Raw genomic sequence first — 26,966 nt, 5'->3', positions numbered from 1 at the left:
GCTGAGATAAATTTACAAATGACAGAATTTGACCGAAAGGGAATGTACCAAATGCAGGTAGTGACCCGGAAGTGAATGAGTGAGGGGTATTTTGTTTGTTTTGGCGAAAATTTGTTTTTCAAAATGTAAATTTGTCTAAAATTTTGTAAAAGTGTTTCACATTTTGTAATTTTGCTTTGTACTTCCCAGCCACCGTACTGCAGGGGTCAATAAAAATAGATTTTTTTACTATATCCTTTCTTTTTTTGCTTGAAATGTTGACATTAATGTAGGAGGGTCTGTATTGTCTCCTATTAATGTGAGCCCACTTTCCAATAGCGTTAGTGAAATAAAACCTTATTGGTAAGTATGTTATTCTACTCACATATTTTGAGTTCAGTTGTATGATTCAAAGATTTGTATGGCCTCAGATCATTTTAGTGTTCAAATTGTGTTGAATGGCTCCTCAAAACTTTTTAATTGTAAAGAAAAAAAAGAGGATTAACAAGTGCCCAAAAAATGTTCTTACAGCTCAATAAATGGAAACTATTGAGTTTTTTAAATAATGGAAATAGTCTCAGAGGTGGCTTCAGATGTCCCTGTTACTGCTGCTGTCTCTGAGTATTTTTTTGTCCCAAGAATTGAGAAACAGCACAACTCCCCCCACTCTTTTCTGACTCTTTAAGATCCCCTCTAATTCCCCTCCATTAGTCCAAGAGGAGGGAGATGTCACCCCAAAAGTGGGATGTATGGTTAGTAATTACAGCCCAAGGTTGAGCTGTTCCAGGCCAGAGCACTGGAGTGGTTCTATTACCCCTCCCTGTCCCATTCTCCCTCACTTCTGCCCCCCCACCCCCACCACCACCACCCCAACGCACTGCTGTCTCGCCATCCATGCAGCCCCCTACCTGGTACCCCCCCCTCCCCTTCTCATCGTCTGACCCTTTAGTGTCAACCTCCAACTCCCTACACAATCTCTCATCATGGCCTCAAATCGCATTGTCACCACAGCTCACCTACAACACACACACACACACACACACACACACACACACACACAAACACACAAACACACACACACACACAGAAGTATTGGGGCTATTTTCATCGCTGTCCCCATCATGTAACTTCCATCCCCTCATCATCCGCAGACTGTAAACTCAAAGGTCTATAAACTACTTGACTACACACAATAACCCGGGACCCTTCCATTTTTTATTTTTTTTCCTAGAGCCCTTCAGTACATATATGCATTCCATCCTCTCTCTCTCTCTCTCTCTCTCTCTCTCTCTCTCTCTCTCTCTCTCTCTCTACTCCACTTCTATTATATTAAAGCTGTAATCATTATTGAACCCTTCTGGCCTCCAGCAGAATACTCTCTGCATGTAACACCAGTTTTGGGGGTCTGCATAGCAAAATCTCATCCAAGGTTAATAAAGTTAAATAATTTGACTAACCAACCAGAACTGCTTCTCATTACGTCGCCAATAAACACATTCATCAGAGAGGACGTGAAATGCCCGTCGAAAAAATAAAATAAAGCTCTCCTTCGATTTTCCTCGGCGGCATCAGGAGGAGACGGAGCAGGACACAGGCCAGGCCGCACGCACACACACACACATGCACGCACGCACACACACACACACACACACACACACTATCAGATGTGTGAGTATAAACACAGATGCACTCTGGGATGTCATCTAAACCACAAGCAGCCACTCAGAGATGCTCAGAGACACACAAGGCACCGCATGCCACCCTCACCAGGAACATCTTTTTATCCATCTAATTCCTCCCACTATGAATAATGCATTCCCCCCTTCTTACCCAGGCTCGGGGTTTTAACGCATCGCCGCGCGGGTCTTTAAAAGGGGGGGGTCCTTATTCATAAACAGCAGTGCAGTAAATACCGGAGCTTTGCAGCCAATTTAATGGCAGTTATGCTTAACAAATCTGCCTCAATCTAATGATCAGCAACAAAGCTAGGCTACAGGTTTAATCTGCGCACAGAGGCTCCCCCGGCTCTGCGACTCACTGAATATGCTTAGGGATCTCTCCATCCAGAAAGAGGAGAGCACCGGCCCTGACACTTAATCCTCCCCCAAACACAACACGAGGGATCAACACAAACATGGAACAATGTTAGTCTTTCATGAATAAGAATAACATTCAAAGTCCTAAAACACTGGCACAGACAATGAATCGAGATCCTCAAACATTATGAAGCGGCTCTCTTTACAAATCCTTTTTCCATTCCCCCCTTTCTGGACGGGCGGAGTTTTTCCCCCCTGATTCCCAATCCCGGCGTTGACCCCTGTGCCTTAAAAAAAAAACGACCTCATGTGGGGATGTAATGCATGCATATAGATTGAGGGAAGCTTCTACAACAAGCTCAGAAGGGGGCCAGAAAAGTTCAGATTAGATTCTAAAACATGAGACAGAAAAAAGAAGAAACTGCAAAGGTAGAGTAAAAAAAAAGTTTTTCATCCGGTTTATTCTAATCATGTTTTGACTATAAGAGCCGAGGAATAAAGATGCAGTTGTAATCAGAATCAGTTTTTCTGTCATTCTGTTCAGGGATAAAAATAGCACATGGAAGATAGATGTGCCACCTGAATGTTTGAATGTGATACGGAGGGTCAATGTGTTATTTCTGACTGCATGCTCGACACATGTACTGCTGACAACGTGACACCTGGGAGACTGATGCTGCTCCCGAGGTAGTAGCACACATATATGTCTGTACACAAAAAGGTCCAAGAGGAATGTCAAAGGGTAAGATTACTGTGTGTGGCAGGAAAGGACAAAACTTTTTTTTTTTTTTTGCCTTACAGAAAAGCTATTTTTAGGAAAAGGTTTTTCACAATTCAGTTTGAAGATTCAAAGATTTGTGTTGAGAATTTTGTATTTTTTAACAATGTTGGGCGCTTGTTTTCTGTAAGGGAATAAAGTGTGTTTTTTTCTTTTAAGTCAGTGTCAGTGGGTTTCCAGACATCTCATGACAATGGCCCTTTAAGGACAACTGCTCCATGGACCCCTGGCCCAGTAAATAACCTGCGAGTTAGTTGATAGGAGGGGAATTAGAGCCAGAGCAGGAGTGTGTAATGGGGATGGATAGGAGGCTCAGGCCTGGGTCAAAGCCGCTTAGGAATCAATGTAGAGGTACAGGTGTACAAGCACAGGTCTATAAGAGTAAGAAAACCTTTAAAAGAGGAGGGGGGGGGGGAACAAGCCGCAATCATTCATTTCCATTATCACAATTAAAAATACCACTCGACTGTGTACTGGTTGTTAATTTACAAAAGAGAGCAGAGAAGAAGAAGACTAATGTTGTGAACCGAGCGCAAAGACAAACTGCATTTACTGAATTAGCCTCCCAGCCCTGCAGCTAAAGAGCTTCAAGGCTGGACACAATAAAAAAAGCGAGACACTATGACATTTCATGCACAAATAAACTCATATATGCGCCTTTCATGTTCACATGCATTAAGGACTAAATCAAAGAGAGAATGTAAATGTGCTAATTAAATAATAACCCACCATCACTAATAAAAATGTCACATTTCCTGTGAAGGGAAGAAGCAGTGAAGGAAAATGGAAATAGCCTTGACACTTGGATTAAAACACTATTGATGCCATTAAAATGCTAAGTGGGTCCAACCAATTGGCATAACCGCATTTCACTAGTGGAATGTCAAAGAAGCACACGAGTAGTAGCAATTACTATTAGAATACAGTTAATTATGGCCGCTGCATATTTAATATGTGGTGAGAGTAAAACAAAGGTTATGTTAATATGGGTTTATTAAGCATTCACACTCTATAAAAAGGGCCTGTGGGGTTGAAGCTATTGGACGCTTTCTTTAGAGAAAAGCTGCTTCTGCTTTTTTGTTTTTAAGATGAACGCATTTTTTATTATTTTCTAAATACATTGCAACAAATCCTAAATGTGAATTGTCCTCTTTATTATATAGTCTTTACACTTAACACCAGCACATGTTCAGCAGTTAATATGACAACGTTGAAGGCTTCAGCATGGACCTCCCTTGCCCTCTTGTGGTGAAGCTACAGCAGACCTCTGTCTTCATTCATCACTATTTTTCTTTACTTTGAATCAAAAGGTTAAAAAAAAAAAGCCTGAAATCAGAGTTAACTGTCGTGTTGACTTTTAAAGGAATTGCTTGATGATGCCAAAGTGTCCAAAGATCTATATGGTAATGATGGAGTTAAGACTACAATGTGCAGAAACGCTGTTTAAGTTGGTACTCCCAGCTTGTTTGTTTTTTTTTATCAATTCATAAACTAAAAAGACTAACATAGATCTGATGTGTGATTTGGGTCTTTTTTTTTGTAAGTACAGGATGATTTAAGTGCTCGTCGAAGTCATTCAAAGATGACATGGAGTTTAAACATGTTTAAACCTCTCAACATAGCTCAACTCTATACAAAACAACAAGATTAGACATCTCTAAGACTCTCTTTCTATCTTTCACTACAATCTATTTTTGGACTGGACTTTGGCCGGTCCTCCTCTTTGGGTTATTGTTAGTACGTATTTTCATGAGTTCATTCATCTTGATAATTTTGTGGCTATATCTTTAAATTGTGTCAACCATCTAAGAGTAATTCTTCTTTTAGGTTTGTGAAGCTGTGATACATATGTGTTAGAGACCTCATAGCAGCAGAGTTATATTTGGATTGAAGTGTCTGTTGTGAGCTGAGAGGGAAACGTGACTGAGACTGAAGAAATGTATATGTCTGATATTTACGAGTCAAGGTGATGTCTTCTTTCTAGTCTTTTAGAGATGAACCAAAGCAGCCAGGAATTTGTAGGATGTACCTTCTAGCAGAATATAAGCAACACTGTAAAGATGAAGACTTTGCCACTTTGCCAATGATTGTTAATGATTGCAAGCGATTGTGAGATCTTGTTCAGCATGGATCAGTGATGGTCTGCACTTTGTCAGCCGTGTGTGTTGTGTTTCTGTGTTGTCTGACCATGGCTGAATAAATCTAAGATGATCCACAGTCTGTTTCCGTTTTCATCATTGTCCATCTACTACAGAAACAACCCCCACCTAACAGTTATGTTTGTAATTACTTTGATTAAATGGGTTACTTCGGTTACTTTCATGACATGAATCAAAACCACCACGCACTGTAAATGTTCTTAAGATTATCTAAACTCATTCTAGGGTCAATAACTTAATCATGTTAATACTGTATTATTATTATTATCCTCTTCATCTGATACCAGTCTATGCACACCTTTACTGTAAACACTGCAAAAACTCTCTACCTCATGTAAATTAATCCATTGGATGCATAATGACATATTTATATTATCATCTTTATCTCAGCATTTTCATTTGTCTTACTTAGTCTTCTCTAGTCTTGTACATATAGTCTCTTCTTATTTTGTGTTTATTGTTGATATTTATTATTATTATCATTATTATTATTATTATTATTATTATTAATAATAATAATAATAATAATCATAATAATAATAATAATAATAATACATTTTATTTAAAGGTGCCTTTCAAAACTCTCAAGGTCACCTCACAGAGCAGAGATAAAAACAACGAAGTAACAACACAACGATAAAATTAACATTAAAAACACAAAAAAAAAAAAAATGTACAGGATCGAGACCGGGTGGAGAATGATCAGACTGACTATGCCAGTTTAAAAAGATGTGTTTTCAGATGAGATTTGAAAAAGGAGAGAGAGTTTATTGTTGTACTTTTTGTACATTAAGAGCAGAGTTCACCAAAGTCAGATTCCTGTGAGCCAAATAAAAGCTGATTCTGATTCTGACATGAATCTGGATTTAGAACTATATCTCAGTGTCTTTCTTTCTAAATGTTACATTACTATGATGTTATTGAGGACTTTACTTCTTATAGCTATGGGAGGTTAAGCTGGGAATCTACAGTATTTAGAAACATTCAGTTGGCAGTTTGTTCTAATCTGAGATTACAAGCCTTTAGTTCATGTCTAGTGTAGGATTTGTTCAAACTAAAAATCTTTTAAAAAATTAAAGAAATGGAAGACATGGACCGGCTTTACTGCAGGGCAGGAGGATGCTACCTTCTGTTGAATTTCTTTTGAACTAAAGTGGACATTTGACACTAAATATAATATCATTTTTCTTAAACATATGTGCCACAATGTGTTCGTTTTACTTTCCTTGACTATGTTTGTAATAATATTGCTTTTCTATGAAGACCAGATTAGAACTTTAAATGGAAAAACTGACTAAACTCTCTCAAACTTTACTGAAAATGTTTGTTCATAAGGTTGAACAATTTTTCTGAAAACTATTTGATTTTTTTAAGTTCATACATATTTATATTTGTAATACTTAATAATAATCATTGAGTATTTGTATGACACAGACATAGATAGATGGAAGAACATTAAGGTCAGGAAGGCATTTCAGTTCACGAGTGTCTTTGTTCAGTCAAGGTCCCCTGGCTGATGTTAATCTATCCACTGCAGCGCTGCAGCTCAGCAACATCTTGTGATACATTCACAGCAATTACACTGCTGTGACTTTCCTCCTGATAAAGGATTTGAATATAAAGACAATTAACGATTTTTATGTTTATTTGATTTCCCTCACGCTGTCATTATCTCTCCCCAACAAAGCGGCAAGTCTGAACAAATGGCAGCTACTCACGCTAATTTAAACTAAAAAAGAAAGAGGAAATACATTCGTTTCCAAAACCATTATATAGTGAGCCTGTGCATTTGCCGGCTACAAATGGACACCATTCATTACAGTTAACAATGACATCCAATTCAGCCCAGCTAATGAACTTCAATACAATCATGTTCGGTATTAAGGAGTGATTTGTTGAGTCTAAGTGTATCATTTTGGGGGCTAATGTTGATGAATGTCTGAATGTGGAGAGATGGGGGACTTGCAGAGATGCTCTCGTCAAGCAGGCTTGTCATATATCCTGATGCAACATCGCCATCTAGTGGCGTCATCACAGAAACACACCCAACTGCGTGACGTTCCACAAAGCTAAAACACAGCATTATAGATCAGGAGAAGCTCACCAATGCCAGAGTTGCCTCCAGTAATGAGGACGACCTTGTCAGAGAGGTCACGACCCTGCAGGATCTCCAGAGCAGCGGTGTTTCCGTCGTAACGTTTCGGCTTCACCGACACGTCCTCCACTGTGAAAGCCTGCCGGGGGTCAAAGTATGTGGTGCGCTTGTTGATGTGGCTGAAAATGATAAGGGGGTGAAACAATAGGATGTTATTTATAGACTTTATTCTGTTTTATCACATCCAGAGAGACAAAAATATGCTTTACTCAAAAGTAAAATCCACTTACTCAACATAGATGATCTGTCCTTTTTCATCAGTTTCTTGCTCCCAACCATACGGTAAATCTGTGGGCGAGGAAATGCAGTTTGTTTCTATCAAGGAGATAAATACCTCGCTGAAGAAGATACTTGCATATTGAGCGAGACTATCTGTTCTCAACACGGTTGTAAATTAACTTGTTTGTCTACCTGCCACTGTGACTGGTGGATTCAAAAATCTACCAGTCACTGTTATGTTTTACCCACCACTTTATTTTAAGCAGCAGCAATATGTAATACATTATAATCAAGGCTTACAGTATTCAAGTAAAAGGATAATAAAGGAAATACTGATGTGAGGAGGAGGCGGGGCTATGTGAGCCTGCAGGACCACCTGTCTCTCCTCAAAGTCAGAGCGGACGATGAAGCTCAATTTACATGTTTTTTTATGTCACATTACTTTTTTATCAAATTCACCCGTCACTGCAAAAAAAAAAACACCCTTATTTGTGATGGCTGCTTATTTCCAAGCCTGGTTCCCAACCTAAAGAAAACAGATATACACATGATACTGAAAAATAAGTGAATAAGACCAAACCTCCAGCACATCGCTTTTTCTTTCCCGTCTTTGGGTGTTCCCATTGGGTCTTCATTTCATCATGGCTGTTGGTAGACAAACAAAAGGAAGATTAAACAAAAATAACCACATCCTATCCCCTGCTTTACCTCGTGTGTGTGTGTGTGTGTGTGTGTGTGTGTGTGTGTGTACCCGGCCCAGCATCAGACAATGTAGATTTGCCACCAATAGCCAATAACGGCTTAAATGCCTGGGTTCTTATGATGGTTCTTATGATTGTTCTTATGATGGTTCTTATGATTGTTCTTGTGATGGTTCTTATGATTGTTCTTGTGATGGTTCTTATGATGGTTCTTATGATTGTTCTTGTGATGGTTCTTATGATGGTTCTTGTGATGGTTCTTGTGATGGTTCTTGTCATGGTTCTTGTCATGGTTCTTGTCATGGTTCTTATGATTGTTCTTGTGATGGTTCTTATGATTGTTCTTGTGATGGTTCTTATGATGGTTCTTGTGATGGTTCTTATGATTGTTCTTGTGATGGTTCTTGTGATGGTTCTTATGATGGTTCTTATGATGGTTCTTGTGATGGTCCTTGTGATGGTCGGGTTCTTGTGATGGTTCTTATCATGGTTCTTGTGATGGTTCTTGTGATGGTTCTTGTGATGGTTCTTGTGATGGTTCTTGTGATGGTTCTTGTGATGGTTCTTATGATGGTTCTCGTGATGGTTCTTATGATGGTTCTTGTGATGGTCCTTATGATGGTTCTTGTGTTGCCTGGGTTCTTATGATGGTTCTTGTGATGGTTCTTGTGATGGTTCTCGTGATGGTTCTTATCATGGTTCTTGTGATGGTTCTTATGATGGTTCTTGTGATGGTTCTTGTGATGGTTCTTGTGATGGTTCTTATGATGGTTCTTGTGATGGTTCTTGTGATGGTTCTTGTGATGGTTCTTATGATGGTTCTCGTGATGGTTCTTATGATGGTTCTTGTGATGGTCCTTATGATGGTTCTTGTGTTGCCTGGGTTCTTATGATGGTTCTTGTGATGGTTCTTGTGATGGTTCTCGTGATGGTTCTTATCATGGTTCTTGTGATGGTTCTCGTGATGGTTCTTATCATGGTTCTTGTGATGGTTCTTGTGATGGTTCTTGTGATGGTTCTCCTGATGGTTCTTGTGATGGTTCTCCTGATGGTTCTTGTGATGGTTCTTGTGATGGTTCTTGTGATGGTCGGGTTCTTGTGATGGTTCTCGTCATGGTTCTCGTCATGGTTCTTATCATGTTCTCGTGATGGTTCTTATGATGGTTCTCGTGATGGTTCTCGTGATGGTTCTTGTGTTGCCTGGGTTCTTATGATGGTTCTCGTGATGGTTCTTGTGATGGTTCTTATGATGGTTCTTGTGATGGTTCTTGTGATGGTCCTTGTGATGGTCGGGTTCTTGTGATGGTTCTTATCATGGTTCTTATGATGGTTCTTGTGATGGTTCTTGTGATGGTTCTTGTGATGGTTCTTGTGATGGTTCTCGTGATGGTTCTCGTGATGGTTCTTGTGTTGCCTGGGTTCTTATGATGGTTCTTGTGATGGTTCTTGTGATGGTTCTTGTGATGGTCCTTGTGATGGTCGGGTTCTTGTGATGGTTCTTATCATGGTTCTTGTCATGGTTCTTCTGATGGTTCTCGTGATGGTTTATATGATGGTTCTCGTGATGGTTCTCGTGATGGTTCTTGTGATGGTTCTTATCATGGTTCTTATCATGGTTCTCCTGATGGTTCTTGTGATGGTTCTTATGATGTATCTTGTGATGGTTCTTATCATGGTTCTCCTGATGGTTCTCCTGATGGTTCTTGTGATGGTTCTTATGATGTATCTTGTGATGGTTCTTGTGATGGTTCTTGTGATGGTCTGGTTCTATATGTCTGTTGGGTATCGTGCACTTTGGGTTCTTTTCTGTTGAATTGTATTTAATTATTTTTCAGTATTTTACATTTGTTCTGTTCTTGCTGTTGTTTATGTTCTTCTGTGTTTGGTTTAGTTTGTTCTTGTTTTTGCTGTTTGTCAAAGCACTTTGTAAACCTGTGTTTATAAAAGGTGCTATAGAAATAAAGTTGTTATAAATATTATTATTATTATTATTATTATTATTATTATTATTATTATCATACTCATCAGCAGAAATGTGGTTTATAATAAAAACAGAGAAAAAAAAGCCAGAAAAAAACAGATTCAAACCATGTGAGATAACACAACGTAAACAGCATAATAATGAAAAATAATCCAATAAAAGCTTTTGTGAAAAAAAGGAAACTCTGTTAAAACAACAGCAGATTAAACAAAACATTTAAAAGCAGTAGAGAAAAAGTTATAAATTAGGGACACATGTCATATATTCCTAAAATAAAATAAGTAAGAGTAGGAACATAAATCTAACGATGTTTGGCATCACATATTCAAAACTGACTTTAATACCTGTAAAATATAAATAAAAAGACAGCTAGATTAATTAATACTTTAGGATTTAATTGTTTCATATTCAAAAAGTTAGCCTAGCCCTGTCAGGTTGGGCTTTTGACCTTGTGTAATCAGCAGGTCCTGAGGAAAGCTAGGGCCATACTTCACAGTGAGTTTGACCTTTGACCCTCAGGTCGTCGTTTTAGAGCTCCTGTGAGGAAGACTAAAAGACTCCAGGTCTCATTTTTAGTGCAATTAATATGTTAAACAACAATTAGCTACTTGTTGCTCTTTTTGCACTTGAATTGCACATTTGCACACCTCCACTTTGCACTTTAATAACTTGAATATCCATTCTGGTCCGGGCTCTTGACTGATTTTATTGCGCTGTTTTAATTTGGTTTTATATTTTGCTGTGTTGTCTGATTTTTTAAATTTGTTTTGGTCCATGTTTTATGGTGATGTTGTCCTTGTGTTTCTTGTCTTCTGTGTGCTCCCCTTGTGGGACAATAAAAAATCTGAATCTGAATCTGAGATGAAGTTTTGCCTCTCAATTAATCATTTAAGAGCTTCTATGTCACAGTACTGCAGATACCACACAACTCCACATTTTAAGTATTATAAATCATTTCATAATTTATATTTTTCTAGTAATATTTCGCATTAAACCTACAATTGTTTTTATCTCTGTATAGTAATGTATGTTAGCATTTTTAGATGTCATGTTTAAACAGGTGGAGTTAGCATGCGGAGCTAGCCTCTAAATCAGAACTATGGTCAGAACATTAAAATCTTCATGAGGCTGTGAAAAGTCTAAAACTGACGTCTGTAACATTGTTAACATAATAGATAAACATTTAGAGATTGTGCTTACTTTGCATAGTAGACCCAACCATCTTTAGTAGACCTCTCTTCCCAGCCGGGAGGTAATTCATCCTCACTGTCTGTATCGTCCATACCTGCGTATTTAAGAGCCGCCATAACTTTAAATAAACTGTGACTACAAAACAAAACACCATACAGGAAGATTTGCTTTAAAGAATGACTGTGACTATCAAGAGTACAGAGCAACCAAGAGCGGTGTACAGGCACTTCCGCAACAACACTATGACGATTGCCGCAGTGTCTTATGGGATATTGAGGCTGAACACCCGTTTGGCAGTTTGGAAAAACGGTCAAAGGTCGATGTCGTGTGATTTAATATTTAAAATAGGGTTATTGTTTGAAATAGATAAAATAATGTGAGAATATTATATTTCAAACCAAAGAGGGGAAAATTAATTTAGGTAATGAACGTATTTTAGGCTTTCTCTTCACTGAGGGTTATGCCTTCTAAGCTACTTTACAGTAGGCAAAGACAGGATCAGAGGTATTTTAATTCCGACCATTAACCCTTCAGGGCCTCCCTCCACCAACTAAACACTTAGAATTGATAACCCCACAAATGCCTCAGATTCTGACTGAATTCATACCCTCAGTAAGACATTTTGAAAACAGTCCATGCCATAGTAATAAAAGAAAAGCCTTACTGGCTGAATATCAAGATTCAAGATTCTTATTTGTCACCTGCTCATACAGATGTGCAGTGAAATGTAAAGACTGTTCCGCAAGGCCATGCAATAACACTCAAATTACTAATACACATATATAAAGTAAAAATAGAATATAATATAAAATTAAAAAAATATATATATTTGAATATACAAAATATAGAATAATGTAAACAGTGTAAAGTGTCCAGGGTGTCAAAGTGCAATGTGCAGATTGGAATGTCACATTGCTGCTTGATTTTTAGGGTCAGCTAAACACTATTGACTTTAATGGGTACCATACAATAGATGTTTTTGTTTTGTTTTGTTTTGTTTTTTTGTGTAAACTTTGAAGAACTTGCCCTCTGATGCTATCCAGGCAGGACCCTCTTAATATTAATCCTAATATTAACTCTTAATACAGGAAACACTATAAGAAATGTGTACCCTCCAGTGGGGCAGGGCGGAGCTATTGTCATTGATATCCCATTTCAACATGTGCGACCAGACAGCTGAAGCTGATGTAACACCCGCCCTGGTGGGGTACTCAGACTTTGCATTGTCCCCTTACAGGGGTCAAATAAATGACCAGTTAAAAATGAAACACAGAAACAGATTTAAAGAGAAAAGGTGCCAAGGTTTATTAAATAAACTAACACTGGTGGCCCAGTGGTTAGGGCGCGCGTCCCATGTGTTGAGACTCTCGTCTCGAGCGGTAGACCCGGGATCGCTTCCACCCGTGACCCCCTTCCGCATGTCATTCCCCGCTCTCTCTCCCTGGTTTCCGACTCTGTCCACTGTCCTGTCTCTGCATTAAAGGCACGAAAAGCCCAAAATAAATCTTAAAAAAATAAAAATAAACTAACATAAAATTCATGAGTCACCATAAAATAATCGGCACAGATTTGCACCGACTACACTGATATTTATTGTAACTCTGCATATAATTACAGATATGTTTACCTTATTTTTAAGAATCAAGTTGGCCCTTAGTTCTGAGGAGCCTTTGCCAAAGGTATAGTTTGGCATCTGGCCGAATGAAATAAGACTGGAGTGAATTTCCGGGCTAACATTGCAAAATGCCTTTTTTAGTGTTATGTGGATATGTTTTCAGTGCTGAGCTTTCATGCCTTGCTCTATGTGCTTTAAACAATGTTAAATATATTTGAATAATGAAGTCAAAGCAAGATCAACTTGAAAAAATACATCACAAAGAATGAATCAAGCATTATTCTCTGTTTTATCATTTCTGTACTAAATAGTTTTTATACTGGCAGCTATCAGCCAAGTAGGCCTATATTTAACATTGTGATCTCTGAAATATTAAATATAAGTACATAGGTGCAAATACAGTGTGACCAAATGATAGAGCTATAATGGCCAACACGTTTGGCTGACAGAGTTGTCTTGAAGGCTTTTAGGCCAAAATGATTCAGATAGGATAGGATAAGACAGGATAGGTGCTTTATTGTCATTGTATAGGAACATAATGAAACTTTGTTGGCAGGAATCCTGTACAGCAGCATCTTGGTCATATATATATGCAAAGTTATGTAGGCTACATACAACAAAGGTTGTTCTAGACTGAGAAGTAGCTATAAATAAATAAGCAGACATAAATAACATTTTTTGTGCAGTGAGTGGGTCAATAAATAAACTGTTATAGTGCAGCGACTGAATTAATAAACAGTTGTATGGCAGTGAATAGTGAAGATTGTGCATGGTATGTCTGTTAGGGGACATCTAACAAACCTTTAATACCAATATGAGTCTGAGAAAATACTTCTGCAGGGAGGAGACATTGACTGTAAAAAACTTGTGTTTAATATTGAGACCAGGAAAAAGTTCTGGCCCTTCAATTATTTTACTTTGAGGCTATTTAATTATTTGGAGGGATTATGTATAGAATATAATATAATAGAATAGAATAGAATAGAATAGAATTACTTTATTGATCCCAAACTGGGAAATTGTGTCCTTACAGCAGCAGGTTGTCCAAACACAGCAAATTAGCAAAAAACACAATATTAGCTAATTTAAACACAATATAATATTAAATACAAAGTAAATAAGCACTAAAAATATCAAAGCTAAGAATGTGAATATATACAACCAGGATTTAACTAAACATTACTAGTCTTAAATATGAAAGATTAAGTGTAAATGTGCAAAAACAGAGTTGTAAATGGACAGTATTGACATATTGACACATAGATAGATAGATAGATAGATAGATAGATAGATAGATAGATAGATACTTTATTGATCCCGAGGGAAATTCAAAGCATCCAGTAGCAGGTTACAAAGACGTACATGAAACATTTGTTAAGAATTAAACCACAAAACCGACGCCCCCCTCCCATACATATATATTAACCTGAATAAAAGATTTAAAGAATACCCCTAGATGAATCAAACTTAAACTGTGCAATTAAAAAATAGACTTATACAAGAAATGTACATAACCCGTTCAGGGATAAAAATATATGTGAGATTTAAACAAGAACCTAAAAACAGTTGAGGGAAAAAATCTGTAATTAGACCTGAATATAAAAAATAAAAAAGTGTTGACCTTCTGAAGTTGTGTTGTTTGTTTATGTACAGCAATGTTTAAAAAGCAGATAGTGCAAAATTATCAAGAAAACAGACATTAAATAACAGGCAGTGCAAACATTAAATTAAAGGTGCTATGTAAGTAATTGAGGTAATCATTAAAGTGTCCAACTACATAACATATAATTCACTAATTCACTAACCACCTACTTTCCTGGGTGCTCTTGAGCTCTCTTTGGCTCCTCGAGATCGTTGGTTGACGGGCTGCCAGAACAACCCCCCCCACCCCCACCGGATTGTTGATGGACGGCTTGAGTAAGGTCTTTTACCTGCTTTTTGTAACATAACAATGAGTAAGGTCTTTTACCTGCTTTTTGTAACATAACAATGAGTAAGGTCTTTTACCTGCTTTTTGTAACATAACAATGAGTAAGATCTTTTTACCTGCTTTATGTAATATAACAAAGAGTAAGGTCTTTTACCTGCTTTTTGTAAAGTGTCTCGAGATAACACTTCTTATGAGTTGACGCTATACAAATAAAAAATGATTGAAATTGATTGATTGATAATTATTATTATTTTTATTTATTTATTGCACAAAAAAAAACATAAACAAAATAGATCAATGGAAAAACAGACAGTACATAATGATTAGTTAATTAACAAACTATACATTTTGAAAGAAATGTGCTGGAGGAGCCAAATAAACCCAGAGGGGCTTGTAATTGACATATATTGGCTTAATTTTGTACAGAAATAAGACAATAAATGCACAATTGTGTCAAATATTTTTGATATTTCAGCTTGTAAATGGGTAAAGAAATAAGACTTTCTCCAATAGCACACCAGACTGTCTGTATTTCACCCTGGCCAACGCGCATGCCCCGGGGCAGCAAAAAGGGGGAGGGGCTAAGAGGTGGGCCGACCAACAGTAGGCAAGTGTGTGTTTGTGTGCTCGTCTCAACGTAGCACGAAAAGTGTCTCCTCTCAGCAAAGACCTCACACTGACGTGAGATGTGCTGGTTAACGGTTTTTTTAATGGCATAGAAAGTTCTGTTTTTTGTTTCGTTTTTTTTATATTCTCTGTATATTAAAAAACATTCCGCTTTGTTATTTATTGGCACCAAAAGCTGCCCGTTTTTTCGTTTCTTGTAAAAAAGAGTGTCCGCTTCCCCTCCCCTCCATGAAGCGCTGCGATGCCCTCTGATTTTGTATCCCTCCTTAGCTCGGATCTCGACCTCAATTCCCCCAAATCTCTATACTCCAAAGGTAAGATTTTACTCCATAAGGGGATGCTGTGACGACACGAGTGCGTGTGGCCCTCCGTGTGTGAGTGTCTGAGCCGGTAGCTTCACGTTAAGCTGCGAGCTATCAGGAGTTAGCTTCTTTTCTGCTGTTAGCTAGCCTGGTTAGCTCAGTTAGTTAGCCACATTTGGCTTGTACCTGGTTGGTTAGCTGGCCGTGACACATGCGTGTTAAGACCTTTGATACGCGTCACTAATCATGACAACGATTAAAGAGGTTATGTCTGTGTTGTTGAGTATGAAATGAACTGGTGTGTTTATGGTCAGCGTTGTGTTTTCTGTTTTATTTACCAGCTTGTCAAAGCTCTCCAGCTTCCACATAGTTCAGAGGTTTAGTCCACCTAAGTCTTTTATCCTGTGTGTGTGTGTGTGTGTGTGTGTGTGTGTGTGTGTGTGTGTGTGTTTGTGCGCGCGTGTGTGCGTGTGCGCGCGCACCTATGCCTGTTTGAATATGAAACATGCAGTAGGCCTAACATGTGTGTTATGTTTCTTATCCATTGTTTTTTGCTGTGTGTGTGTGTGTGTGTGTGTGTGTGTGTGTGTGTGTGTGTGTGTGTGTGTGTGTGTGTGTGTGTGTGTGTGTGTGTGTGTGTGTGTGTGTGTGTGTGTGTGTGTGTGTGTGTGTGTGTGTGTGTGTGTGTGTGTGTGTGTGGTGACCGTTACTATGATGTTGTTGTTTTCCTTTTAGGAGTTGAACCTCCTCACACACACTCATGTTTCAGAGCAACATTTGCATTATAACATAACATTATTGCTGGCACTGTGATGTGATGCCCCCCGTGAAAAGGGGTCACTGGGACTCAGGTTAGGGCTACTGGTTCCAAAATATTTCCCATCAGCAATACAGTTTGGACACGTGTCAGCTAACAGTCATGTTATTATTAGGAGGGCGTTTCTTCTTCTTCTTCTTCTAGGAACTACAACACTGTTGTGGTTTTCAGCGAGTGCATTGTTACAGGCTTTCAACAGGAATTTGTCTGTAGGTTAGTTCCATACTCGTTTTTTTTTTTTACTTGGATTGAATGGGGAATTGCTACAATTCTACAATTCACTTAGCAGACACTTTTATCCAAAGCGACGTACATCAGAGAGTAAGAACAACACAAGCAAGGATCTAGAAAAAAGGAACAATGTCAGTAAGAGCAAACGATCAGCTTTGAGTCTGATTGGACACACAGGTGCTGACAGGAAGTGACCAGAGGCAAAGCACAACATTGAGGGCAGTTCTTGAGAGCTCTAATCAGTATAGAAACCATCTTATAAGTCATCGTTATCAAACAAAAACCATCGTCATTACCATCATCATCATCAATAATATGGAGACCATCATCATTAAGTTAGTAGGTATTCATAAAGAGCTGGGTCTTTAGCTTTTTCTTAAAGGTGCAGAGGGACTCTGCAGATCACATGGAGTTTGGAAGTTCATTCCACCACCGGGGGGCGACAGAGGAGTAGAGTCTAGTCAAAGACTTAGGACCCTGTTGTGAAGGTTGGATCAGACGCCTTTCATTGGCAGAGCGTAGTGGGCGGGAGGGAGTGTAGACCTGGATCAGAGTTAAAGTAAGGAGAAGTTTTTGTCGCTGCTTTTCAACACTAAGATAAGATAAGATAATCCTTTATTTATCCCACAATGGGGAAATTTACATTGTTATTCAACAATGTTATGTTATGTTATGTTAGTTATTCAACACTGCTATTCAACACTAGCAGTTAACATCCTATAGCTTATTCATGAGTGAGTCTTGTCTGTTGATGTACTGCTTTTATTATGGTAGCCTAAAACACATAGGTGCATGCAACTTGGTGGCATACTGATTCTTTTGTTATTTAACAACATGGTAGTTGTCATTAGGTCTATAATGGCTAACAAAAAGTATTTTATGCTTAATACAATTATAGCCTGTCTATCTGCTGGTGCCACATTCCCCCGGCTGCTATGTTTAGGGTGCTAATAAACTAGCAGAAAGCATTGCTCTGTGACCCTGAAATGCTGAGGCGAGCCTGCCATATGGCCACACGGTCACACTGTATCACATGATGACAGTTTATTTATATCCCAAGTCAGCCAAGTGTGTGCTCATGTTGGGGGTCAAGGTAGTAAACATGCTCATCAAAGATCGAGTTTGGAGACGTACAGTTTCTCATACTGTAAGCCGGGTGAATGGTTCAGCAGGTCAAGTTGCATTTTCCCTGCTGTAATACATTGCACTATGTAGGTGGGTCATGGTTTCCTGTCTTAAACTGAGAAACAATACAAACCTCAACGGCCTGTTCATTTTAGCCTATCCATTTAGCCCATTTAGCTTTTTGTCTTTTTGTCTCAGGACGTCTTGATTGACATTCATTTAGGGAGAACTATATTTCAATGTAAATCACAACGTGGCTCTGAATACAAATATAGTCTGCGGACATCATGATTTTAAGTTTACGTTTATGGGTTGAGCTGCATGTCTGAACCCAAAAAAGCCCAAATTTTCACTTAGATTTTGTGTGTAGTCAGCTGATGTGAGAACGCAGCTCAACGGATATAATCAGGAGAGCAAGTGGGAGGGAAGGTGGTGATGTTTATTTCCTGTAATTGGTGCACGACTGTAGATTATATGCACACTGTCTGTTACGATCTCCATGCACGTAATTAAATGGCTGCATTCCATTTTCTATTGGTCAGTATGTTCTTCTCTGTTGGGTTTTGTGATTCTATTTGGGGGGTGGGGATAGTCTCCCACTATGAGGTGCATGTGTGAACAACCAGATCAGGAGGATTTCAGTAGCAGTACTCCAGAAATATTTTGTCTTTGCATGATGTCTTTACTATGTTCTCCTGCTCCCCTTTTCAAAAGGAAGGATGGAACATTTTAGAAGACGAGTAGGCTCCGCTAGTGGAGGAAGCTTGAGCTGTGGTGTGTGGTTTTAGTAAATGGTGTCACACTTAACACAATTCAGCACCATTGGTTTTGGACTTGCAGCAGAAATCTAAAGCCCTAGTATTTCCTGGGGACCTCTGGTCATCTGTAATAATTGTGGAGGATGTCTGTCTTTTTAATCCCGTGTGAATTGACCATGTCTGTAATTTGTCAAAATAAAAATTCCAGGGCAATTAACCTATCATATTTCAGCACACACAGAGGTCCTCTGATAAAAGTAATACCCTCCGAAATGGAATCTCAGTAATTTGGGGTGGTATTTTACAAAAAAAGAATAAATCCTGCACACTACTCTTGCTAAGTATCACCAATTTATTAGAAAAAATCACACAACGTTTCAGTCCTCCTAAAGAAGGTTTCCACTGCTTTTTCTGCCCATTTTTCTACTCGAGAATAATGGTCAATAACTGTTTTAACTTGACAGCATTTTAGTTGCAAATTCAGCTGGCTCATCTTGCTCCACTGTATGCTGGTTTGTTTGGTTGTTTGTAGAAGTGCAAGTGGACGTCTTCTTCTACTAATAATTGTACGCTGTGAAGTGTGATGCTGCCCCCCAGAGACAAGGTGGTTATCCTGCAGTGTTTTCAATGTTTTCAATCAGAAATTTCAGTAAATACGAATAAATTACAGGCTTTGCTTATTCTGTGGAAATGTGCCACACTAAAAAACTGAATTTGGAGGGAAATTCCTTTATTTTGAGAGATCCCTTGGTGATTCATATTGGTGTGTATGCATCAGTTGGGATCGGTTTAATGTAATTCAGATGAGACATATGAGAAGTAATGTCCTTTCTGAAAAGAATCCTTTTAAAAAGACTTTAGTGAGCTGCTTCAGTGCTTAATGTCCGTCACAAAGATTGTGTTTTAATACAGTAAGGCATGTTTGTGTTACTGTATCGTTGGGGATTTAAACTCAATCTACATGCTAGAAACTGGGTTATTTTTTTTTCATAAGTTCGAGCTACTGATCTGGTTTATTAATGGTTGATCTACATGCAGGCTCTAGGAGAATTAAATAGAATGTCAATCTATTTTTTGCCAGACACATTTCAGTTTCAAGGTAAACAGAGATGCTGTATAAAGGGCCCAAAAATGGCCTTCTTTGTGGTTACACTGCAATAAGCAGCACCTTTGTCTGTAACCTGGCTCCTGCATACCGGTATGTGCTCCAAGTGAATCATTAAAGCAGCCATTATTGGGCACTGAGATACATTCTTGGTTTGCAATTTTTTTTCATTTGCAACAAAAACATCAGCCTCATGAGTTGTCTATTCATCTTTCATCTTGCCAGCTTAGTCCAAAAGCCAGCTGCAGAGAATAAAAAAATGGAGTGGTTGCCTTGCCATTGGGCAAATCTGTAAGGCATGTGTAATATGAGCAGTGCATATCTATGAGATGAGGTAATTGAATTGTTCTAAGTGTAGGTTAAAACCAGTCCAGCCCCCCTGACTGGCTGGTGTGTTGCAGCCTACTTTTACTGGCATACTGGCTTGTAGAGTTATGCACAAACACATGTACACACATCTGACAAAAACCAGGTCTGTTTACCAAATATAACTTGTGTCAAGTATTCATCTGAGTACGGTGAATCAACTCGTCTCTATCCTGAGACGAGACTGCCCTTTTCAATGTCCTAGTGAAGAGTCTGTTTCTGAAGCATTCCTCTGTTAGTCACTGGGCTTAAGAGGTTTTCCTGCTTCAAAGAGAGGCCATTTGTTTATTAAACACAAGATGTCTCATTCCATTGTGTACTGTTAATTAAGAGGAGAAGAGAACAGGTACTTTGATAAATGTTTGCATATTGAAAACTGATTTACCTTATTTGATGGTAGGATGAAATGTAAAAAAATTAATCATGTACCAAAACTTGGCTGGCTAAAAGTTTTACATAGTTTAGTTTAGTTTAATTCTCAAGAAACAAAAAAAGAAAGCAAGAAGTCAAACTAATTAAACAGAATATCCTGTCTTCTTTTCCAAGCTTTTGAAACAAAACTATCAAGTTTAAACACATCAAACTTAAACAGCCATTCCAGTTTCTGCACATCTGTCCGCCCCAATATTTCACATTCTACTTGATGAAACAATAATTCTCTTAAATCATCATATTTTGTACAATGCAAAAGAAAATGGGACTCCGTTTCATATTAGAATCAGTTTAATGTTCTTATTCTCAGAAAAGTATGTTGTCAAAAGTATAAAAAAATGAATTCAAGTATCCCCACGGCCACACCACAGCGTATACACCGTTTTGCATACTGTTCATTCCCTGGCGAGTCCTGCACATTAGTCAATTCAAAATACAATGACATCCAGACTATACATTTATTTACATAACCAAATAAGAGCGTGACTGCTCAACAATGAATTGTACCCATTTTGTGCTTATTGATTACCAGCTGTATTTCTTTTATGTAATTACAGAGTTCTATTTTTCTTTTTAAATCCAATGCAGTCCCTATGAAATAGAACTGATCCAGTAAAACCTTCTCTAGGCTTTGAAGAATTTACCGTATTATAATCACTATTTCCATATGAGTTTTTCTTGTGGATTTCATATTAAAATGTGTTGTATGTGAGTTATACCCTACAGCCTAGTTTAGAGCAGGCAGGATGTGTTGGAAGTGGTGAAATGGATCACAGTTTGTGATCATTTCTGATCACATGGTAGACAAATGTTTTCCTGACATATCCGCCGCCAGCACCGAGGGGCCACGCGGCCTCGGGTGCGGGGATCTCAAAACCGGTAATGATCCTTCCGCAGGTTCACCTACGGAAACCTTGTTACGACTTCGCTGTAAAAATAAAAATAGGAAGTCAATTCAGTCTTTAAAATGTATTTCTTGCCGTGAGTTTCACACAGAAACGTGTTAAAGTGTTGGTATTTCAGTGTGTACGGTGACACTGTTTGTAACTCTGCTTCGACTCTCTCTGTTTCATCTCCCTGCGTCTGAATTTATCATGCAGGTTTCAGCTGGTGGCTGCGTACAACATCAATCAGAAAGTTAATGTAAGTAACACAACAGCCTGCTGTATAGTCTGTAGCTGTAAACTCAGCCAATCAATCTGTCTTACATGGCGTGTGTTCGGTCCAAAAACTGAAAATATAGTCCCTTAATGTACACACATCCACTAAATTAAGGGTGTGTGTATGTTTAACACCGTCAAAAATACATTTGAAAATGATGCCTTTCTTTTGATAACAGCTAACTTGTTGGTGTCCCTGTTAGAGGTAACTAATATTGTTATGGAGTTAATGCAGCTTCTTTATATTACAGTATGATGTACTGAGATTTTTTAAAAGCACTTTCTACATATCTTATCTAACTGCTTGAATTATAATTGTAGTAGAATCAAACAACGTCTAAAGCCTCAAGAAAAGGGAGGTTGTGAAACATTAAGATTCATGGAGATGCATTTTCATTAGTTGTGCTGCTGTTAAGACGTAAAGTTTGATTCATGGCTTGCTGAGGAGTAGACTCTTTTTTTTCTGCTGATCCGAAAAAAAAGAGCTGATGATCAAATGTGACCAAAATAAACCTGATCCAATCCAAGCCATGAGGTTTGTGATCTGTTAAAACTAACTACTGGTGACAGTATGTTGGGAAAATGACAAGAAAATGGAAAACAAAATCTTCATAATGAGTTTCAGTTCTTGTCATCAGTGACCTGTAGAAACTCTAGGAGAGTGATGGACTTGAAGCTCCTTTTGGTCCCGGCTCAATGACATAAGTTCAAATGCATCGTTTACTCATCTGATTCGGTCAGTGCATTATCATCCTGCCTGGCTTTGTGACCCGACTCCAACTGTGGACTGGGAGACGCCCAGCTTATTAAGATGTTTTACTCTCAATTTTCTGGCTGGAATATGTATGTCCCAAGCCCCAATGGCAAGGACCTTTGTTGTTATATTGACTGCTCTTCGTTGCCAACAAATGAGCTCCAGTCAGGTGGAACACACACATGGTGCATCATACACACATCTCCTGTGAAAGGAGCAGTCAAGGCTGATGTCATGTCGGGTTTGCAGTCGTTTGCAGTACAGTCATGATGCACAAAGGCTCTTTTACATCATGAACAAAACACAACAGACACAGATAGATGCTTATGTTGAGTATCATGCACACTCTTCTGTTTGTTTCTCACATTTAAGTTTATTATCAGGTTTTCTCCAGTACACTTAAGAGTTTATAGAGACCTTCTGTTTGGCTACTTCAGGGGTCTTCAAAACTTATTGTTGACATTCTGTTCACAACAAGTCTAATGCCATGCAGTTATTTTCTTTAAATACTTTATTGTGTCAATCAATATTTTTAGTGCAAAAATACATTTCCGGTTATTTCAAGTTATCTTAAAACCGTTTGTTTTCTTTTGTTAACCCTCACACCCATACTAAAAAAGGAATTAAGCAATAAGACATAAATAAACTTGATTGTAAGTACCCACATAAGAAGTACCAACAATAGTACTTTTATTCATAACTATTCATGTGTATATATGCATATATACATTCATATACCATTTTAAAATAAAAGAAAGAATACAAATACTACAGACAACTACAAGGCAAAAGTTTAGGCTTTGAAATTGAATTTGTTGAGGTAGGCCTCTTTGATAATCCCTATTTACAGTTTTGCAATAATGCTTACAAAAATATCTTCACCAAACATGGTTCATTTAATATTTATTTTCATATTTACATAATATAAAGTTTATCATCATCCTGTTCTTGATTTAAAAGAACTGAAACTCTTCATTCTTATTCATATGTATGTCACCTTTTCCACACTATAAATGCCCTCCTCTGTTTGTAACTACATGTTTACCATGGGAGGTTCCTTTTTAAAAAAAAAATATTTAAAACATCAGACCAATAGCTTTGTATGTTTTTGCATGAGGGATATATTTTTTTAATCCACATAATTTTCCCCACATTCTCTCCAGCAAGTTTTACTCATTTGTGTATACTTGGATACAATGAATGGTGTTCTAAAATACCAAACATTCATCTTTCATGTGTGTTTCTGACAATAGGGGGATCGCGATTTGCCCCACTCCTTCACCCATTATTCTCCCATTAGAGAAATATGTAACCCGGACACCTAGTGTTCAAAATGGGTACTGCAGTCCAAATTTAAAACATTGGAGAAAACTGTCTCCTTCCTGTAGATGTGCATTCTAACCTCCCTTCTCAAAAGCATCTCCAATATTTATCATAGGGTTTACAACGTTTCTGGTCGTGAAGCCTTTCTGAAAATTTCTTTGATCTGGGATTCAGCTCCGCAAGTTTAGGATTGATTGGTGAACAAACTGTTTCAGTCTAACCTTCTTAAAACGTGGGACCCTGTATCTCCAGGTTGATGGATATAGTTCATTCTGTGTTCAGAGCATGGTCAGGGTCAGATATATTTATTATAGCCTAAATCTTCAAAGTTTCTTCCTGAAATTGTTGGTAGATTTTTCTGATTACATTTTTGGGATTATGACTTTGTTGTATCTTTATGTATCTCAGCAGAGGATGGAGATCTCCCAGAGTTCTGATTTGAACTTCAATAGCTCCTGAAGTATCGATAGAAATAGTGGCTAGCAATACCATTTATTTTTATTTTTTGCAATGTTTTCAAAGGAGTCAAGTCCTTCTTCATTATACATTGTCAAACGTGTTTGGAGTAAAATCTGGATATAGCCTATAGTATCTCCAATCCATCAGGATAGAAAATCATACAACTGTAGCTCTGGTTAAGCAACGATGTATCCCTAAGCTACAGCACTGTGTAGCTCTTTGTGTGAACTGTGGTGACTTTGGTTTGTTGACGTCACAAAACTGCGAGATCATATGTCCTGTCAGTTTCCCATTCTGCTGGTGCTAAGTCATAGCAGAGTGTCAGATGACAACTCCACTAGCTGGATGCACAGCTGAAATATCCATGTCAGGGTGTTGATGAGTCCCTGTTTCTTAGCAACCAGACTACCTTATCAAGTGTTTATCTGCCATCAAAGGCAATTTAATCCTGTGAAGCTGCAGAGGTTGGTTATAGTTTCTAGGAATCATCGTGTCAACAGATATCAAAGAATGTCTTAATATACTAAACCCCTCAGAGTCTAATTTCATTTACCAAAAAGACACCCAGTGTTGTGTTAGTGTTGACAACAGAATGTTTTTTATATGTGAAGGAAACATTAATCTTGACACACAGATTTGGTTTCAGCCTCACTCTGTTTGCTTGCTTTGATTTCCTTTAACCAACCTAAGTGAGATCCATTCACTGTTTTTGTTATAACCACCTTGATAACACTGAAGAAAAAGTGATAACAATATATATTAAAAGAAATGATTTACAATGTCTACAATTCTACAATTCACTTAGCAGACACTTTTATCCAAAGCGACGTACATCAGAGAATAAAAACAACACAAGCAAGGATCTAGAAAAAAGGAACAATGTCAGTAAGAGCAAACGATCAGCTTTGAGTCTGATTGGACACACAGGTGCTGACAGGAAGTGACCAGAGGCAAAGCACAACATTGAGGGCAGTTCTTGAGAGCTCTAATCAGTATAGAAACCATCTTATAAGTCGTCGTTATCAAACAAAAACCATCGTCATTACCATCATCATCATCAATAATATGGAGACCATCATCATTAAGTTAGTAGGTATTCATGAAAGAGCTGGGTCTTTAGCTTTTTCTTAAAGGTGCAGAGGGACTCTGCAGATCACATGGAGTTTGGAAGTTCATTCCACCACCGGGGGGCGACAGAGGAGTAGAGTCTAGTCAGAGACTTAGGACCCTGTTGTGAAGGTTGGATCAGACGCCTTTCATTGGCAGAGCGTAGTGGGGGGAGGGAGTGTAGATCTGGATCAGAGTTAAAGTAAGGAGGAGACGTTTTTGTGGCTGTTTTGTAAAGCGAGCAATGTGTCTTGAATTTTTATTGGATAACAGGGGTGGGTGCTAAAATCGGTTTCAATATGGCACCGGTACTACCAAGTACATTTGAATTCTCCCTTCTCCAAGTTTCAGTTTGATTAATCAGTTATTTTCTTTAATTTACGTAGCTACTACAGCTGCATCGTACCTGGGACGACGGGAAACCCTTAGTCTCGAGCCCTGCACTAAGTCAACACCTTGTTCGTGTTGGCAAAGTCACACTTTGGTTTCATTAAGTCAACCTAAAAAGCTGTCAAAATGTTTGTTACCAGCAGCCTTCATTAGCTATATGATGAATGTTTGGAATGCCTTTCGGAGCTATAATTGTTAAGAAAATCATATTATTATCTAACACATATCACAGCAAGACATTCATATTCACTTTAAAATACCAAACAGTGTTTCCCCTACCATTATATTTGGGGGGGGGGGGGGTTTAGACAGATGCTACATGCTCTGGATGCTGCGACAGAAAGATTCTCAGCCTGTTCTGTTCAGCAAGGTGCTTAATGTTGCTGCTCCAAGCAACCGAACATAAATCCAATGGGGCAGGCCTCGTCGCCCAGGTAACAAAGAAAACAGGTGCTTGTCAGATGAGCATCACAGGGAAATGAATATTGGGAACAGGTCGCCTGGATGCTGCAGCTGAGAGTTTGATTGATAGTAAGAAAAACAAAAAGATGATTAAAAATCAAAGACTGACCGACTGACATGTGATGTTCATTTTTCTAGTGTGCATTGTATGATGAAAAAGTCAACATTTGTCAATATGCTCCAAGATTGTATTTTAAAGTGAGTTTGGTCTCATTTAATTTAACATATTTGGAGCCAGTTTAATGCTGTCATTAGTGGATCACATCCTAAAGCAATCATCCCTTCTTTTCATCTTTTGGTCAAGATATAATGCTTGTATGGTATTGTAACTGGTCCTTTGTGTGACATAGGTAGTTAAGGACATTATAATGTATGCTTGGTGTTGAAGTGGATTAACTAGTGAGAGACAAAAACATCTCGTAGTGATTTAGCCACAGCTTACAATGTTCTGTCCTCTGTAGTGATTTTACCTTTATTGGCTTATCATTGTTTGGCTCCAATTGTGAATGGTCTCGTCTGAAGATTTTCCCTTGTGAGAGACGTGGAAAACCGTTTCTTTTCCATTTGATTCTGTTATGAACAATATTATGATGTATGTTTTTCAGAACCTAATTTAATTTCTCCCACATGTTCTTTATGACAGAGTCGGTTTATGACCTCCTCCCTAAAGAACTCCAGCTCCAGCCGCCGTCCACCCAGACTGACCCGCCCACCATGAGTCAGACGAGTGGGGGAGAGGCGGGACCTCCCCCCTCTGCAGCTTTGGCTTCAGGTGAGCTACCTGCTCAGTTTTATGAAAAACCA

The 26,966-nt window shown here is 38.3% G+C and overlaps 2 protein-coding genes across 2 annotated transcripts in view; one reads left to right on the top strand and one right to left on the bottom strand.

Annotated features, from left to right (window-relative positions):
- The window catches only part of wwox (WW domain containing oxidoreductase), a 142,461-nt gene extending 131,020 nt beyond the window's left edge, over positions 1-11,441 (bottom strand). The window contains exons 1-4 of the mRNA XM_065957381.1: positions 11,209-11,441; positions 7,907-7,971; positions 7,338-7,395; positions 7,057-7,226 (exon numbers count right to left, since the gene is read on the bottom strand). Of these exons, the coding sequence (XP_065813453.1) occupies positions 7,057-7,226; positions 7,338-7,395; positions 7,907-7,971; positions 11,209-11,315 (400 nt within the window). The 5' untranslated portion in view covers positions 11,316-11,441. The remainder of the gene's footprint in view (positions 1-7,056; positions 7,227-7,337; positions 7,396-7,906; positions 7,972-11,208) is intronic.
- Positions 11,442-15,097: 3,656 nt separating this feature from the next.
- Positions 15,098-26,966, top strand: part of nfat5a (nuclear factor of activated T cells 5a) — a 27,109-nt gene continuing 15,240 nt past the window's right edge. The window contains exons 1-2 of the mRNA XM_020657149.3: positions 15,098-15,685; positions 26,806-26,934. Of these exons, the coding sequence (XP_020512805.3) occupies positions 15,613-15,685; positions 26,806-26,934 (202 nt within the window). The 5' untranslated portion in view covers positions 15,098-15,612. The remainder of the gene's footprint in view (positions 15,686-26,805; positions 26,935-26,966) is intronic.

The sequence above is a fragment of the Labrus bergylta genome, chromosome 7 (assembly GCF_963930695.1).
Source record: "Labrus bergylta chromosome 7, fLabBer1.1, whole genome shotgun sequence".
NCBI classification, from domain to species: Eukaryota; Metazoa; Chordata; class Actinopteri; order Labriformes; family Labridae; genus Labrus; species Labrus bergylta.
This window is presented reverse-complemented; position numbering and strand designations above follow the sequence as displayed.